Source organism: Bombus flavifrons, chromosome 4 (genome assembly GCF_040668555.2).
Source record: "Bombus flavifrons isolate JBK064 chromosome 4, iyBomFlav1_principal, whole genome shotgun sequence".
In the NCBI taxonomy this organism is placed as follows: Eukaryota; Metazoa; Arthropoda; class Insecta; order Hymenoptera; family Apidae; genus Bombus; species Bombus flavifrons.
Window position 1 is genome coordinate 14,785,911 of NC_138445.1, and position 18,789 is coordinate 14,804,699.

The 18,789-nt window shown below is 37.7% G+C and overlaps 1 protein-coding gene across 1 annotated transcript in view; it reads right to left on the minus strand.

Annotated features, from left to right (window-relative positions):
- Positions 1-18,789, minus strand: part of LOC138178671 (solute carrier organic anion transporter family member 3A1) — a 71,570-nt gene that overhangs the window by 11,171 nt on the left and 41,610 nt on the right. The window contains exons 2-10 of the mRNA XM_069110777.1: positions 12,031-12,338; positions 8,165-8,365; positions 6,070-6,123; positions 4,908-5,013; positions 2,011-2,227; positions 1,135-1,278; positions 666-881; positions 477-584; positions 90-323 (exon numbers count right to left, since the gene is read on the minus strand). Of these exons, the coding sequence (XP_068966878.1) occupies positions 90-323; positions 477-584; positions 666-881; positions 1,135-1,278; positions 2,011-2,227; positions 4,908-5,013; positions 6,070-6,123; positions 8,165-8,365; positions 12,031-12,242 (1,492 nt within the window). The 5' untranslated portion in view covers positions 12,243-12,338. The remainder of the gene's footprint in view (positions 1-89; positions 324-476; positions 585-665; positions 882-1,134; positions 1,279-2,010; positions 2,228-4,907; positions 5,014-6,069; positions 6,124-8,164; positions 8,366-12,030; positions 12,339-18,789) is intronic.

The following is an 18,789-nucleotide window of genomic DNA, read 5'->3' on the forward strand; positions in this document are numbered from 1 at the left end:
TTTGATAACGTATAATATTTATTAAGGAAAACTTTTATAGAGCGAATAATTAAACCACTGTTGTAAAATTTCAAGAATTAAACGCTTACCCTTCACATCTTTGCCGTAACCACTATCATTTAGTTTCTCCTTTTTCGGTTCTTTGCATTGCTCTTTCTCTTTCTGCGACGAAGATTTAGCTTTTTCGATAATTCGTATTTTTTCTTTCTCCCGTTGCAGAGTTTTCGGGAAACTGAAGAACGGTATTGCTACTAGAATCAGGAGTAAGCCACAGAGTAGGAAACCACCCCACCACATGCCTACCCATCTGTGATCACCTGGATCTGTAGAAGAATAATTTTATCTTAAATAATATCTCATAATTTTGAGTACAATCAAATATCACTAGTAAAACTGCTGATTTTTGTGCATCTGGTACATTTCTATAACCGTGTTCATACAAATATGCAGTCACCTTATTAGACATATTTCATTACCTATACTGATGATTGTTCCAGAAAATGAGTCCATATGAAATGATAACAGATAAGCTCCAAGAAGAAAACCTAAAACCGGCCCAAAAGCTGCCATACTATACATACAACCTAAAAGAAACATAAGAGCTGCTTAATAAAATATTCTTATACGGTAAATCTTAAACCTTTCGAAACAGTATATTTTCTTACCGATATACAAAGAAGCACTTTCTGGTCGTACGTGATCATCTATGTAAGTAGTACCGAGGGTAAATAAAGGGGAACCACCACAGCCTAATAATAACTGAGCAAGTACAAATAACATAACAGGACCAGCGGTAGATGGAGATCCCTGAATGCAATTATCACCTCTTAAATTGTTGTGTGGTGCTAAAGGCGGAGACGATAATCCAGACGATAAACGACCTATGAAGAAAGGATGATACTTTCAGTTTCTGTGCAAATGTTATTTTTAGACATTACACGACAATGTGAATTTCGTTGATATTTGGCATTTAAGGAAAACTAAATTGATAAATCATGTAATCAGCATTAAATATTTCTCTTTTTTTCTTCTTTTTTTTAAATTAAAATTTATATTCTTTTAGCAGGCGAGCCACGAAATTCACATTTCTACATGTAACATTATTCGTCGTTTCACAATTCATTAAACTCTCACCTAGTCCCATATCTTGTTCGCGTAACGAAACACCGCGACAAATGTTGTCCGAGCTAGAATTGTTTGCAGCCGTCATTAAATTGGGTTCGGCTGTGAAGTGTGGTACCATAAAGATCATCGATCCCAGTCCCATTATGACGGCGCCTGGAATGACAATAATTAAAAAATATTGCATATAATTACCTTGCAAACACGCTTATTTTATTAGAATTTTAATATCAATTTGATCGAAGTACGATACTTGGTACCAAAGAAAGCAAAATATGGGTACTGTTTAGAAACTTACAAAATTTCTGTAAAAAGACAGCGTTGTATTAATTATCTTCTCTACTCTACTAATTCTAGTGCTAGCTTTATCTAACAAAGACTGGATTATCGTTGTCCCAAGTATCGAATGATCTATTTTGTAGCGACAGGGCAAACAGTCAATGTTCGTAACATTCGCTTGAAACATAAAACTGTTTGCACAATTTAATAGAACACATCTATTTTAATAAATCGACCTTATCAATCTTATGGAATAAATGGAACACGAGAATAATTAGTGACGTAAAAACTAAGGAATACGATATAGTTATATATTGAAATATTTACGTTAACGTGTCAGGATTGACCCAGCCTCTGCGAGAGTTAAATAGATTGTCCGGAAAGTGTCTTTCTTTTACAGACACGTTTTTTACAACGATGCATCTTTATACAAACATGAAACCTAATCTGTCAAACGTTGTGATTTCTATCTTGATAAAGCAAAAATGTACGTAATTCGATAAAATAATATAAAACGGAAAATGTAGTACATCCATTATTTCTTTATAAAACGAAAGAAACTTTTCGGACGACCTAATAGTTTCGAATACTTTTATGACGTATACTTACCAATAGCTATCCAAACAGGTATATGTCTTCGGCTACCAAGATAGCTGACGAAGATGACGGTGATGACATTTCCAATTTCATAGGAGCTAGCAATGACGCCTGAAAGGCTGGACGGGATTTCGAACCTTTTCTCTATGGTCGTGATCACAGAATTTATGTAACCTGAACTAAGTGCTTGCTGCAGCGTGACGAGAAACGACAGAAGGAACACAAACACCTGGAAAAATCACGGGATGATCGTTCGTTAATGTGTGTTAATTGAACCTTGAGCGTCACCGATGACGATTGCCAGTGCAAATTCGACGTGTTTCTTTATTAGGTTTCCTGTTCTAAGAAGCCGCGAGGTAACTCTTACTTCTACGACATCGCCACGTCTTGCACCATGTTCTAGCCACACACGTTCATTAAAAACACCGATGATAAATTTGCAAATGTCTATGGTGTCTGTGAAGCGTTTGGATATATTTGGTATATAAATTTATATTTCTTGTATTTTATATTTTAATATTAATATAATATTATATTTCTTGAAACGTAGTAAGTATCATAGCGAAATGCAAAGTGCCGCTACCATCGCAAAGAAGTTAAAAGAGCTTAACGTAGTATACCAAAGGATCTTTCTCTTTTATATAGAAAATTATGGGGATTATAGAGAATTTACACACAACGAACTTGAAGGTTGTAAAACGATCGAAGAAATCAAGATTGTTCTAGATTGTTTGCAAGGTTACGTACGTACATCTGTGATTACCACCACCTGCACTACGTATAACTCGAGACTTATACACTTTATGAACTTGTACGCTTATTCACACTTAAAGAAGAATTCACAGCTCCTCCTGCAATATTTATTTTTTTAACGCGATATAACGTTTTCTTTATCTATGAAATATTTCGAATAAATGATAGAAGATCAATGAGAAATATCTGAATAAAAATCACGTATATATATATAGCAATTAATTTATAAAAGAATGTGTACTTGTAAATGTTTGCATGTATCCTTCAAAAACAGTCAGAGATACGAAATACTTTGGTTTATACGTTAATTTTGCCTTCGAGATGAAATACATTCTGAAAATATGTTAGAATCTATGATTAAATACGCTTATCGTCATAGACGAAATATCAATATTATCATCTCAAATAATAAAACGTATTTCCTATGGAAATCGAAGGATAATCGAAGATAAGGAGCTTTTGTTTCTGTGTTTACGGAATTTATATTATTTTATATACGTCGATTAATATTTCGTAGAATAGAAATTTCTACCCGAGAAGGCAAAAATGTGACAGCGTACTTTATCAGAAATATTTTTTTTTTTTTTTGACTTGGGTAGGACAAAAGCACCCTTTATCATGTAAAATTCAGAGATACGTGTACCTGATAATATCGATTCTTTCGTACATCCATGCTGCCGAATCGAACGATAAAACCCGATTAGATAAGCAAAAGCTTTATCGATTCCATCATTGTACCCTTGAGTGCATTTTAACTAACGAAGGTAAAACGCCGCTTTAACGTAACATTATGATCTTACGATGGGAACAGGATAAAACATTTTGCTGATAATCGACGTGCTATGTTTGACAAATCAAAGCTAAAAAGCGCTCGATATGAACAGGTGTACGTAGTACATTTAGAATTTTGTATTCCCGAAAATCATGAATTTCATCATGTAAACTTACATGATTTTTACCGATATCTGCATTAAAAGAAAAAGTAATTTACATTGCTTGAAGATCAATTCTCGATGAATTCGGAGATTGATGTTGATAGAAAAACAAGGTAAGTGCATCTTATTGGATTTGATACAAGAAATAATTTTAAATTGCGATCTTAAAATTGAACTTTCGAGTTATTTGAGAAATTTACAAGCATTTGGATATTCCAAGCATTTATTGTTGCTTGTAAAACATTCTTCGTGACTGCAAATATTAATAAAAAAACTGGATAATCGGTAGACTAGAAGAGTTCGGATCGGTAGACTAGAAGAGTTCGGCCAGATTTCTAGGCTAAACCTGTTCTTGCACGAGTTAACAAAATATCTGATTACGTTGCAATGTAATGGCAACGAACAATAAAACCACGCCAAATGAAAACGATGACGTCTTTGCTTCGTACTCTTACGATGACTTAAAACCTTTCACAGAATGTCAGCAGCGTTTCAATGTCGTATCCTTTCGAAATGATGACTCACCGCACCTCGTTTTGCACATCCGTGTACCATATACGCAACAAATGTAAGTTGATTGGCGATTTCCAATTAATCGAATCGCTTCATTCGGAGACTGTATGACGAGAAAATGTAACACGACCCTCCCGTTAGGACATCACACACACAAAGCGATTTTTGGAAATATCTAAATGCTGTACGTGTACGAAATTTACCGTGTGCTCTTCCAAACAGTTTATGTAATGTTAACTAGTACAAGGATAAAGATTTGTTCAAGCAAAACAGCGTGGTATAAAGGAAAGCATACTAAAGATTACCAACGTTGATTTTTTTTTTTTTAAATAAATAAATAGAATTGCAGAGATTTAAAAATGTTGGTTCACAGTTGCTCACGAGAGTATTCGAACTTTTTGTAGAAATCTTAATTTCGTCTTGATAGTTGCAGTAAATGTCTCGTAATTTTTATGTACGTTCTCACACTCGTTACGAACTTTATTCATTTAACCGTGATAATGGAGCGTTATTATAGCGTGAATGAACTTTTAAAATGCCTCGTGCAAGAAGCTGAAACACCTCATAAAAGATCCCTCCACAATAAGAGTCGAGATACTTTCACGAACAACTCGCTGTTTTCAAAATAAATAAGTAGAGTTACGCGAACCGGATCTTGCAGGTCCATCGGGCATTGCAGGAATTTTGGATAAAGTAACATTTGCGTACCTTTATTCCAGCGAATTTTTGTATAAAGGCCGGTCGGCAGCTCAGGATTCCACAGTCCTTCGAATCCGGATTAAACGGCGGAGTTTGCGCTCTCTCCTTCTCCGTCCTGTGTCGACAGTCCATGCCAACAAGAAAAACGTGTTAAGAATTCTGCTATGGAATCGTCCGGGTATTTTGGTACAAAGCAAAGGAACAAAGCGAGAAGCACGTGTGTGACTCGATTAATCCTTTAACTGCGAGACGCTGGCGACGAGGTGAAGAAACCCTTGGCGTTATTTTTAAAAGATCGAGAAAATGAATTAAGAGAGCGTGAAATTTGGAAAACGATGATCATCGAAGATAGACATCGATCTTATTCTTGCTTCTCGTTTAGTTCGAATAATTTTCTGCCGATTTATTGTAGACTCGCAGGATCTCCAGTTAAACATCGTTAAAGAAATTTCACATAAATTAGACGTGTAACGCGGAGAAGATTACTTCTGTACGATTTAATCGTAAGATTCCCAGCGGAATTCTATTCTGATTAGATCGATTAACGTCTCATAATGTACAACAAGTTCGATCATTTCATGCAAAGTTCGAGATTGTTTACATTCTCGGGAACTCGACTGACTGAAATATCTTTACCTTGCTATAATGCTTGGTCGTAATCGTATTAATTTCGAATTCTTGCAGAATTTTATTATCCTCAATGATCGACTCCTGTTTAAGCCAATTGAACGTTACTTCGGATCACCAACAACTAGGCTACATCTCGACAGATGGTTGCTAGGATCGTCGACAGCCTACAGTCCACTTGGCGTCACTTCGATTCCTTATTTAAAATAAATTCTTCGTTCATCGCGACGCGACGCGTCGTTCTTAAAAGGAAATCCGGCTATCGCGCTCATCGTTCTAGCTTTTCACAATCTTCGTCTCGTGTGCAATTACTTGCGAAATTAGAGCGTAGAAAATAGCCTTAGAGTGCCTTCGAACGTAATTTTAGTCCAATCCCGGCGATACAGTTAAAGGATTAAAGAAGACGATCGATTCGATGGGAATATAATACAAATTAGAATGTTGTTAGTCGACTTCGCAGGATTTTGTTAGTTGATCATAATCGTCTCACTTTTCTTTTCTCTTTGATTAATTGTATTGTAAGTGATAATCATGCCAGCTTTACCTGTCCACCATGGAAGCACTGGGATTCCTGCTGTGACATTTGATGATAAAATCTCTGAAAAAGTGTAAGAAGAAGAAACAGCAAGCATGAATAATACTGTGCTGAATGATGCACCGTGATTGCGTGCATATTAGTTAGGACAGATTGAAGTTAACACAGAAGTATACGTATTAATCTTTGGAGACATAACGAATATAAAATAGTAATAAATATGACTATTATAGATTATACCATATAGCGATATAATTAATAGAAATTATACAGGTAATTGCTTGGTGTACTCTGTGGACAAAACAGATATATGCATTTCATGTAGAAGATAATTTCAATTATTCAAGTACAACATAGATACTACTATGAAAACATTTCCTGTACAATTAAATTCAAATTCGCTTCGATAAAAATTGTAGCTTCCTTATCTCAGTTTTCTCTCGTTATCATTAAACGAGAAAAAAAAAGATAAAAAGGAAAGATATGAAAACTTACGTGCTTATTCGCTATACACGTTCCGTTCTACGTCTCCAAGAGATCAAGATACTTCAAGAATTATAATATATACAAGTAGTGCATTCAGAGAAACATTGAATTTATTTACTCGTTTTAACACACCCTTAAAACCTGATATCATATCTTTACAATTATTCTTGCAACATATTCGAAGATTACGAGAGAAGAATTTTCCTATTATTTTACAAGGAAACAGTCTCGTATTACTAAAATCTCCTGTATATTTCGTTTTTGCAGCTAAACTCGTGCATCTTTTTATCCCCTTCAAAATTTCCAAAATATTGCTCGTTTTCATAATTATGTTTTCTCCTTCTATGGAACTTTGTCAATGTATCAGGCGTATTTTTAGAAAATTTACTCCTTTGAATCGAATAGCTTATTTTCATTTTCGATTATAACATATTGCGACATCGGCCATGTTAATATTAAAATTCTCCTGTCTGATCGTAAAGCGACAGTTCAATGGGAAGATGGTGAAAAATACTTTCACCGTATCTTTCTCCATCTTCGTTTTTAAACGATACGCTCGTCTACTCTCTAACGCTGTCCCTAACTTCATTTAGGCGAATAAATTTATGATAACAGGACTCGTAACAGGATGTGCCTATGACACATATAACACTGTTACAAAAGAATCTATTTCACGAATAACCGTGTCATGGTCAGCTTGGTGCTTTCACTTTTCACGTTTTCGAGGGTTACAGCTTGCAATTTTTACCACGGTCGTCTAGAAACCATTTGTGTATGTAAATTCGCGGATGGACTGACCGTCCTGCAGAAATCTCCGATTGCGTAATAGAAAGAAACGCCATAACATTTTCACGACTCGCTTCTTAGCGTCTCGCTTTCTCTTTTTCGACTTCGTTCGTGACAATTTTGTTCTGTTCCATGTCATTCCCGATTGTTACTTATAACGCAACGTGTACATTGTAGCCGATGACGTATAACCGCGGAAGTTTATTTTTTTTTTTTATAAAAAACGAGCGAGAAATGCTTCTAAGTCTCTTCGTGGAATTCACAGTGAAAATCGAAAAAATAAACATAGAATCCAACTATCCGCAGTTGCTTCGAGTTTTTCCTCTTTACGTGAATAATAATAAATAAAGCTAAGTAAGAAAAGATACAATAACAAGAAAAACGTATGAGATTTTTCATCAAACTTCGTACTTTCAAAAACCTTGAAACTACGACACTAAAAAGAAGATAGAACTGCGTTTTTCTGATTACTGGCCGATAATTTCACCGATATTGAACGATGAAAACGATTCCTATAGGACGAGCGAGATTCGTTGACGTTTTCCATGCGCCGTTCGAGCCAAGTGATACAACTCAAGTTCAAGCCCGTCAAATGTTACAATTTTCATCTATTATACACACTGATAAATATCATAATAAAGAAGATTTATATTCTGATAATAGAAATACGAGTATCGTACATATCTTTCTCCATATACTGTGATCATAGATTCGCTAGTTCCTAATAGTTGCTAGTAACAGCGATGTTAGTTACCGCATAACGACGTTATTTTTTAACAAGATCCGCGACAAAATGACTATCCCCCGTGTCGTATGCGTCAGTTATACTCACCTATGGTCCACGAGGCCAGAACTGGGATTTCTACTGTGACACCTGATGACGGTGTCGTGAGTCAGTCTGCTACCGGTTGCCTGCAGTGGGTCTGTGGTTTCATCGGTTCCCGTGGTCGCACTCTCCGCGTACAGCCCAGTCATAGCGTACATGCTTTCGTTCCTTCGATGTCCGGCATGGTAATTGCTGCCAGACTCGGACCTGGAAATGCAATAGACGATCAACGTGTAATTTGGAAGCGATCCATTAAGCTTCCACTCCTGTTCTTGTTGACCTCGATAAAGCGGCCATCCAATCGTCCACTACATACGTTGCAAATTAAGCGTCCAGGTCTGGCGTTGTTGCGTACAAGATCAAGGATTCAGGAATTGGTCAATTCTTCACGGACGATTAGTAATTGGGAATTTTTTCTTTCGTTTCTGTTTTCTAAAGATGAGTCATAAGACGACAGAATACGCAAATGAGTGAATCGAGTAAATCTCATTGGAAGTTTCGGTTTTACTTTCTTTAAACATTAGCTAGGTTTAAGTCGATAGTTGCGGTAATTGTGATAATTAATCGTCGACTGACTTTATTCGTTTTATGTTTAGAAAATAAAAAAGTTTATCGACTGTCGGACGACTTTGTCTCTCGTCGTATTTATCTTGCGCGTTGAATTTACGATGATTCGACCATTTGATCAAAAGATACGGGTCTTCTTTTCGAAAAGTTTCTTAATAATTCTGTTTCGATTTGGCTTGTCGATGGACCGGCAAATTTATAGATTTTATATCTAAAGTGTCTCATATTTTTATCGAAATATACGAGGAAATTCTGAATGGCATCGATAATACTGGTAGCAGATATCTCGCAATTTATTCCTATCGAGATGCGAATCTTCGATATAGTTCCGGCTGCAACTCGTGTGATTTCTATCCACTTTGATGTTTATTTTAGCTGATCGATGGAAAGAAACGCGTAAGCTTTCGCGAGTATCTATTTCCGTACAATTGTCGATGATTCGATCGATTGCAGTGGAACCTGAAATCATCGTTGTAAGATCATCGTGGATCATTAGCATATGAGCACGCCAAAGTCCTCAGATGTTCCTCAGTTAAAAGTCAAGAGGAGATCGCAAGGAGAGGCAGCGAAGGTCAATTAGATCTTTCTACTTCCTCCATTTTTCATGAGGTTAAATTTGAAGATCGATGATTTACGTCACTCTCAATTTTGAACGAACCAAGAACATTTGCAACGAGGCTCGCGTATGATTATGAAATTTGGAAAACTATGCCAGTCTCTTCGATGAGAGTGAAACTTAATAGCGACGAACGAAAACTATAGAATATTTGTCGAATAAGAACGAGAACAATTTTGCCATAACAATCGTACTTTAATATTAATTCTTCCAATATTTAAACAAATTTATTCGAACGTTACAACTGTTCGAATTTTTAAAGCAACCTCTTTCCGAAAGTTAGAAAATTCAATTTCAATGATTTCAAGCGATGACGAATCAACGTCAATAACGAGCTACTAAAATCGCGAACGTTTCTACTTTATAAATCTTTTACTGACAGATTCCTCGCGACAGTTTCAAACGCCAGATTAAAGGAAACATCAATTACAACCTTTTATGAAAAGGACATTTACCTTCCGCTTTAGGAAAAGTGTTGATAATTGAACTAGAAATAAATATCAATTTACTGTCCTCTCTATAAAGCAACCTCTACATTTCCGATACATATTTGAGAAAGTTCTATTCGTCGGATATAAAAACGACAGATTGGGTAATCGTCGTTCATAAATAAATTCCTGTTTACCATTTACGCCACCTTTGCGAAACTTTCGATCAGTGGGTTAAAAAAGTATTGATCAGTTACCCTTCGTCTGTCTGAACGAACCTTTAAAGGTAGAGTTATCGTAATATGGACAAGTTAATTTTATTTTTAGTAGCCGATGGGTAATTAACTCGTAACGATAAAAATAGCGTTTGTCGCCGAAACAATCGAGAAGGGTTAACACCGAGAGAGGAGTTCGTGCGCTGATCAACGTAAATAGCGAACGATTGGGATACCTTAGCACCCTGGACTCCTGAATAAGCTTTCATTATCTACGTTGCATCTTGCTCTCGATACATAGGCAAAATTTAATTAAAACGAGACGTGCAGTTTATAAACAGAAAATGAACAAGAAAGAGGATCGAACTCGTACACCTAAACGTACGCTGCTCGAGACAAGTAATAATACCGTAGAAAATAGCCGGGAATATTCGAAGATAGTAAATGAAAGGGATATTTGAAAAAATTTAATTAGAAACTCTTTCGAGGGGATAAAAAAAAGAAAAATAAAAAAGAGAGAGATTTTCTCTTAATTTTGAGGTTTGCGGTCCGAGTCTCGTACAACAGGAAATTCATATAACTCGGGGAACGTTATACGGTATACTATGTACTTGTGGTAAGTATAAGCAATAATCTTAGACATAATAAAACGCGAATACCGCAGGACAGGAAGTCGGTTGCGTGGTCGCAGGCGCAATTTCTCGGTTCCTGTCTTGTTAACGAACAAGAAAGGGAGAAGACAAACAGAATCCTGGAAGCCCCTGAACGCCGAACCTCTACTTATCTAAACATTACACGCAGAGCTCCAGTCGGAGGATCATATTACTTTACAACCTAACAAGAACCTTCCCCCGTGTTATTTGAATTTTTTTCGCCCCATCTAGGGGGATAGCTCTGCAATACCAGCGCCCGCAAAAGATCCATATCCACGTCCATGGTTCTCTCTGATTTAAACATTAACCCTTCGAGCGGTCCAAGGATACGCGAGCTTATACTATTTGGTTATACTACTGCATTTTGGTATAGATGGGCAACGAGCCACCTGTGCTCTCTAGTTTCCGCTTGTCGTTGCTGCTGCTGCTTCTTTGAAAGAAAAAAATGAAAACGGCGAGAACATATTATGCGGAAATAGCGGATAAATTGTCAAAAATGATTATGCGTAAACGACAGCCACCGTGTCGCAATTGTTGACGAAGGAAAGGTACACGAAAGGTATGGAGAATGTAAGTTTCCCATAGATCTAACACTGTCGTGTAAATATACGATGTATCGCTGGATGAGTGGTGCAAAGATCATCAAAGGGGCAAGGAATCAAAGGGGATTGTAGATGCAGCGACGGATTGAAAACACGAACGAACGAGGAGCCTTCGTTTACGAGAGAATCGAGTTTGGAAACTTCAACTCAGGTTGGCGCGTATTTAAATTTCGGTGAGACAGAGTAATGGGAAAACGGTGATAAGCCGATGAGCAATGTAATAAAAATGATAATAAAGAGGCTGCCTTTTTAATATTAAAAAGTCTTAAAATTGATAGAAACGTTCGCGCTGTTGAAAGTTCAACAATTGAGATTTAAACTTTCAATCGTTCTAAAGAGTTTGGCTATGCGTCTACTTATTTAAATCACAACGTACGATTTCAGCGTCGAAGGATAAAGACTAACCAAAATTCGGACGAAGGATTCGATCGATAAGAGTTCGACTAAACAGGCTCCGAGTCCCCGTTCAAAAATAAAACCACGTCTACCGTTTCAAATAATTGTCCCATAAAGGTAAAACCGAGAAGTCTTATAACAAGCGTGAGAATTCACACCCGTAGACCCTGAAAAGCAGTTTTTCCACCGCGTTCTTCCAACGTAAGGCAAGGTCCCCTGTATATTACGTTAGACTCGCGAGAAGAAGGGAAGGAAAGCGTATTAAGGAAAGAAAAAAGAAAGGAAAAAAAGGAGAAAAAAGAAGAGAGGAGAGAAAGGAGCTGAGACTCTCGACCTGGACGAAGGTAAGCAGCAGAGAGGGCAGGCAAGGTAGAGTTCGAAAAGGCGAAAATCACCTTTTGTGGCCGAAACCACCGCCGCTGCTCTCGTTCCTCTTGTGGCCACTCTCGGATCGTTTGTAGCCAAAGGCACTGGATATGCTCTCGGCACGTTTGTGACCGCTCTCCGAGCGTTTGTGGCCGATAAAACCGCCGCCGGATTCGGTGCGTTTGTGGGTGAACATGCTCGAGCTCGAGCCGTTCCTCTTGTGCCCGCTGGTGGACGCCATTTCTTCCTTGTCCGCCACTTCTTCGCGGCCCTCGGCTTCCTTTCTACCAAGATCGTTGAATTACGGCTCAGCCGGCGACATTTTCGAACGAGTTGCCTGAAACCAAACCGATAATTCTCTGGTTAGACTATTGCTCGATTTTATTCTCCATCTACTCGAATTCCCATTGATGGATTTCGCGGAGTTTCGTTCGATGAAGGTTTCGATATTTCGTCTCAAATTCCCTAGGATTCTGAGATATAATTTTGGCTGTGCTTACTTTTATGGGAATATTTATAAATATTTTTTACGTATACTCTTTATCGTATATACACTGTATATATTTACGTGCCACTTACCACGCTATACAAAATTTATTTATAATCTTTACTGTATAAAAATTGTTTTCTTTTTTTATGGAAATACGAAGAAAGGCCATAGGCTATTCGATTATCATTGCGTTTGTTATTAGCGTCGTATAAGGTTCTGACGTTCTAAGGTAAAACGATATAAAATTAATTTTAGACTTGCATGATTAACCGATCGGTTCAGTCAAACAAAAAAGTTATTGCATCTGACAAAAACATACGTATATTTTGAATGCTTCAAAATCTGTACTAAATGGATAATTAATTATATGACTGAAACGAGAATCGCTAATAAAAAATATAAAAGAAAAGAATAGGACTTCGTTCTTCCGTAACAAGCGCGATGATTTTCTAAACCGGTGGAAAACGATGAACTCCCTAGCTAAACTAAATTAAGAGAAACAAAGTTTTCAGTACTTGGAAATTCTAACGACGTCACATCGCTCGTCTGTCTGCTGAACCTAACGCGACGAAGATTGTCGCGAACAAAGGAAGCTCGTGACGTCTGATAAAAAGAAACTACGCTGTAACGATATCATCCTGTTTTTATTCCCTTTATCTACGGCTTCGTTTCGAAACGGCCCGCCATTAGTACTCTGCTCTTTATTTTAAAGTCTATTTATCGAAACTATGTCGTTAGAAGTACAAAGGTAGCGAACAGCGACGCATCGTCGAGGAATACGAAATCCCAGCGACCGTTTCATCGGTCGTTTCGTCGCGTGTGCATATTATACGTCCAAGTTGCGCGCCAAAGTTTATCGCTGGGAACAGTTTCGTTCGTCGCACGATGTCGCAGCAGAGAGAACAGCAGATACAGTTATACCGGCGCTGCCTTCGTTAACGAAGATGACAGCGTTTCTACTTGTGAGCGAGCTCGCGTTGTTGAACGGCCCTGACCTTACCAGAAGCAGGTTCGTTGAACTGTTGAATACAAAGATGTCAATTGATCGTATGATCGCGTCAAACGCTGTCGACACGTGGATTTCCCTCCTTCAATGCATCGTCTAAGCTTTATTTATATGTATAAACGATCAAATTAAATCGATAGTCGCTTCGTTAGTAGGCCGTGGCTTCTGCCCATATGGTGGAAAATAGACGCGTGCAGTGGCTCGCGAAAGTATTCCAACACTTGCGGATATTTTTTACGAATATACATACATACATACGTGTGTGATATATTGCAATTTTCTCAGTATACTACAGTGACATTCAATCATCAAAATTATACGTATAGTGGTAAAATTTGAGAGAGATTTGAAATTTTAGAACAAGATTAAACAGTTAGCTGTTGCGACCTGTTTGAAAACTTTGAAAAGCGCGTACCGAAAATGTGTCGCAGAAAGTAAGCAACGATAGAAAACTTGTCAAACACAGAGCTGTTATAATATAGAGTTAAGTTGTAACGAAAGGACCGTTTTATTTTTTAATTTTATTACCGACAGGGCTCGTCGTAGGGCAAAATATCGCAGTTTCTTCGTGACGAGTATACTCGTCAAAAACAGTTCTGGTTAACATCTCTGTTCGGAAGAAATTTGTTGCGTATATTGTTTGCGAATTTTCCCATTTTGAAATTTCTATCCTTTACAATCTTTAGTCTTCCTACAAGTTTCCTATTTCTATCTCCTTCTTCCGCTTTGTACAAGACAGAAGCTCGTTAAAACAAACAAATATACGATCAAGGGAATACGTGTTCACTTTTCCAGAGATTCAGACTGATTACAACCGTGATATTCTTTGTCTTTATCGTTCGTCAATCTCTTCTTCGTCATTCTCTTTTTTAATTCAACGTGTTCGCTCGTTACGCAATTAGAACGTGTCGTTCTAACGTCTAAACGTGTCAAGTGTAGAGGAAAGTATTTCGTTTTCCAGCATCTCAAACTGCCTTAAACAGTCATCAAATTAATCGACGTAAAATCCAACGCAATTCCACCGAAGCCGAAGAATGTTACTGTTCGCAAACAATTCTACTTTCGCAGATAACCTCGAGCCGAATAACTCAGTTTGTGATTCCCGAAGTGTCCATCCACGACGAATCGTTGTCGTCCAAGTCGTTCCTGTCGCAAGAGCAACGAGCACCAGACGACGAAAGTTTCGAATTAACTTGTGCAATTAAATCGTTACGTAAACGGTGTGCGATTCGTTTCATCGTGGCAAGAATTGATTAATTTGACGCGAATTCTCGAGTTCCGACTTAACGGACTTCCGTGGCGACGTCGCGCAACGAATCGTCCTGAAGAGTCGGGCAAAATTTTACTCGAATCAGACAGGTAAAAGTACGGAGCGAAATTTTATTTGTCAGTTTGTATTATTCGCCCACGTCCTGTATAAACCGAACGTGGCACATGTTTTCAAGCTTCGCCGCACGTTCGTCGTCATTTTAGCTTGTACAGTTAACAGTTTTTAGAAATTTCGTCCGCTCTTTGGTTAATTAGACAAAAGAAACGAAAGGAATAAAAACATTCGTAGAAAAAATCAACTTTGTACAGTATTTTCGTAAATACGAATTTTTAATACAACGATACGAACACAGAAGGAATCGTTTTACTTTGCTATTTCCGTAACGTTCGCGAATTTCCATTATTATTAAACACTGGCGTGCAGTATGCCGTACAGATTGCACGTGAACGATAAAAACGTGCAACGTTTCTGAACGTCATTTCTGAAACTCTATATATTTTTACCTTTCGGTTATCGAATTTGAATCTTTGAATCCCACGCTTCAACCTTAATTCCTCCGTTGACAACACGAACGTACATGATTGTGAAAAATTCAAATATCCATCGAATCTTTGTTCTTAATTACATCGATAAAACGGCCTAAATCGTATGCCTGAAGAATAATAAAAGACAAGGATTTTCGAACGTTATTTTATTTTAAACTTCCTTATATTAAAAAGACAAAGTAATATTTATATTCCTTAATAATCTTCATCGTAGGCAAAAATTAATCGAACCTGTTCGTTCCAAGTTCGTTTTGTCTGTTCAAGGACTTTCGTAATTCCGATGAAACACGAAAGGCTAGCGATAATTATTTATCAACGGCAAGAGATCGACGACAAATCGATCATCGGTATCACCCACGAATCCACCACGAGACAAACATTCCCAAACGCTATTTTAAACACGTTAGGATACCGTGTTTCAGACATGTTTCGCAAAAGAAAACCGTTCGCTTTTAATTAACACTTTACCGATCGCTAGCAATTCAACAGCATACGCACGTCCGACCGGCAGCTCAGGCGTAGATTCTCCTTGGCACCGGCTCTCTTTCGGTTTAGACTCTCCGATGCCATTCTTTTCGTTCGTCGCGAACGATAAGATTTCAAATTGGTATAAAACTGTGGGAGTTTACAAAGCAACGCAACTGACGCAATTGAGCAAGGTATCTTAGTACTGAATAACAAATTACTGCTCAAATAATGAGAAAGATTGTCGGTGACAAAAAGCCGATTAGCAGGCTATCGGTCGGTAAGCGTCGGCGATAAAAAACCGATTAACCGGCTATCGGTCGGTAAAGTGTTAACATCGCGCTTCCGTACTACCACATATTGGGTTGGCAACTAAGTGATTGCGGATTTTGTCAATAACACGTAATGGTAAAATCCGCAATCACTTAGTTGCCAACCCAATAGCTCCTATTACTGCGTAACGACATCATCACGGGCTGTACAACGAAAAGAGGCGAAACCCTATACTATACCGATCACCGCATGTAAAAAGGCGAAAAAAATGTGATTGTAATCTGGAAAAGAAAATTTTGCACGAAATATTCAAGAAAGCCAGTCGAGAAGAGAAGCAACAAAATCGTTAGCGTTATTACGTTAATCCCTTAGATCACGCCACCATTCTGTTATCAACATCCAGCATTCTTTATCCTTTCCACGAGCATGCCCCCCCCCCCGAACGTATTAAAAGTACATAGAAAACAGATCGATCGTCGATTAACATGTTAAAAAACAAATTATTCTGCGTAACAGCATGCCGACGAACGCGTACAAGCGACGAAGACATCGAAGTACATAGAAAACAGATCGATCGTCGACTAACAAGTTAAAAAACAAATTCTCCTGCGTAACGGCGTGCCGATGAACGCGTACAGGCGACGAAGACACTGTTATACATGCAGCTTCGCCTCCTCGAAAGTTGACGATCGCTTCGTCCCTATCCGCGCCAACACATACGGAGCATATTTTTCGCAGCGCGTTTTTAGATTATCGACCGGCCACGCCCTTGATTTCGTACCGATGAAAAATTGAAGCGTGGTATACCGTACGTGTAGCATAGGCTGACTAACGAATTCAAAGTCAGGGATACATCGTAATGATCGGCAGGTATAGCGAGGCACGCGTACCACCGAGTACAACCGCATCAGCTGTTGACGCTACATCGACTTCCGGCGAACTTCGGACTGAAATATCATTCATCGGCATTGTGGCATGTAACGCGCATACATTTTGTCAGCCATCGCGTTACGTAAGAACGTAATTTTTATAACAAGTTGATTACGATCGCGATCGAATATGTATTGTATGGATGCGCGTAAAAAATTTCGTTTGTTTTATGTTCACGATCAAATAGATAGATCGTTAGATTTCCCTTTATGTTTGAAATGTTCTGATGACGATGTCAATGAATTTTGAAATTAGTTCGGATCGTGTAAAATAAGAGATCCGTTCGAGAATCGGAAAGTTCCGACGATTGAGATTTTGAGAATGGAAAAATTAGAAAATCGAAGGACATCGAAGTGGTAAGTGTAAAGGGGAAGGGGGAGGGTATTTGAAAAATTTTGTAAATTAAAAGGAGCCGTTCGGTATGGCAAAAGCAAGCGCGTCGGCGATTAGAACGGCAATCGGCTGTTGACGGCTTCATCGACTTCCGGCCAACTTCATTCTTGTATCTTTCATCGACTTTACGGTAAACAGACGCGAAGCGATGCGGAAAATTTGTTCGTTGGAATATAGCGTAAAACGTTTCAGTTTCTTGTCTTTTATTAATCGCGTTTTAGCCGAGTCTTTTCTTTGTATTTCCATTGATTGTATCTTGATCGAGGGAGAGATTCTTAAAATTTCTTTCTCGTTTTCTCGCGTTCTTTTTTTCTATTAAGCACAGGAACCGATTCCGTATTTTAATTCCTCGCTCTTTACTCAATTTTCACCAATTTCTCCGTATTTCTATCGATTTTACTTCGAAGCAGGAAATATTATTTGTCTTTTATTTTAAATATAGCGACGAATCCTACGCTCTCGTTTCCCTTCTCTTACTTTTCTTCGTATTTCGCTCTTATCTTCGTATATTCGTATCTTTATCAGGTGTAGAAGAGGATTTTTCAGCATTTTGCCGAGATAAAGGTAAATTAAACTAAATCCTTTTCCGTATTTAACCATCGAAGAAAGAATACTAAAAACTACGTTTCTCCCTCATTTTTCAATGGCTTTCCACTTTTCTTGCTCTGCTTCTAAAACGTTAACTCTTGATTAATTGGTTCTGTATCTCTCGTCTGGAATAAATTACGAGAATGAGTAACGAGCAAGGAATAAATGCAAAGCAACGAGTGAGGCGGTCGTTAATTTTAAACGAGCTTGTTTAGAGGGAATAAAATAGTTTATGAGACACGATTGACCGATTAAACGGACATGATTGTATAATCTGATGTTTTTTTGACAAGAACTCGGTAATTCAGTCTTGCAGTGAGATTCGACGGTAATGGCCTATTATGCGAATACATTTACAATCAGATAACGAAAGATAAGAGAAAAAGAATCAACTAATTACGAGCTAATCTTCTTTTTCTCTCTTGATCGATACTTTACAATTGTATTAATCGCTTTAATGGGTTACCAATACGCTATGGACGTCCATGCAGATGTATATTTTTTATGAACACAGCTGGATAAACGGAATTTATTCGCTGAATGTTCGCTAAATATCATGACGACTTTATACTTTGAATATTTTATATTTTTTATATTTCTTGTATATTTCTTTACATTTTTACGTAAATTCATATTTCTATGATAGTAAAAGGAATGGAATTTACACGAATATTTGTTTTAGTCACGAGCTATACTTTGCATATTTTTATATTTTTTACACACATTTTGATTTCTGCCTTTCCATGAATGCATGGACGCCTACGGTCATTGTACAGTTATTAGGAACCACTCGGTCGAGATCATCCAACGAGTTTTACACTTTTTGGA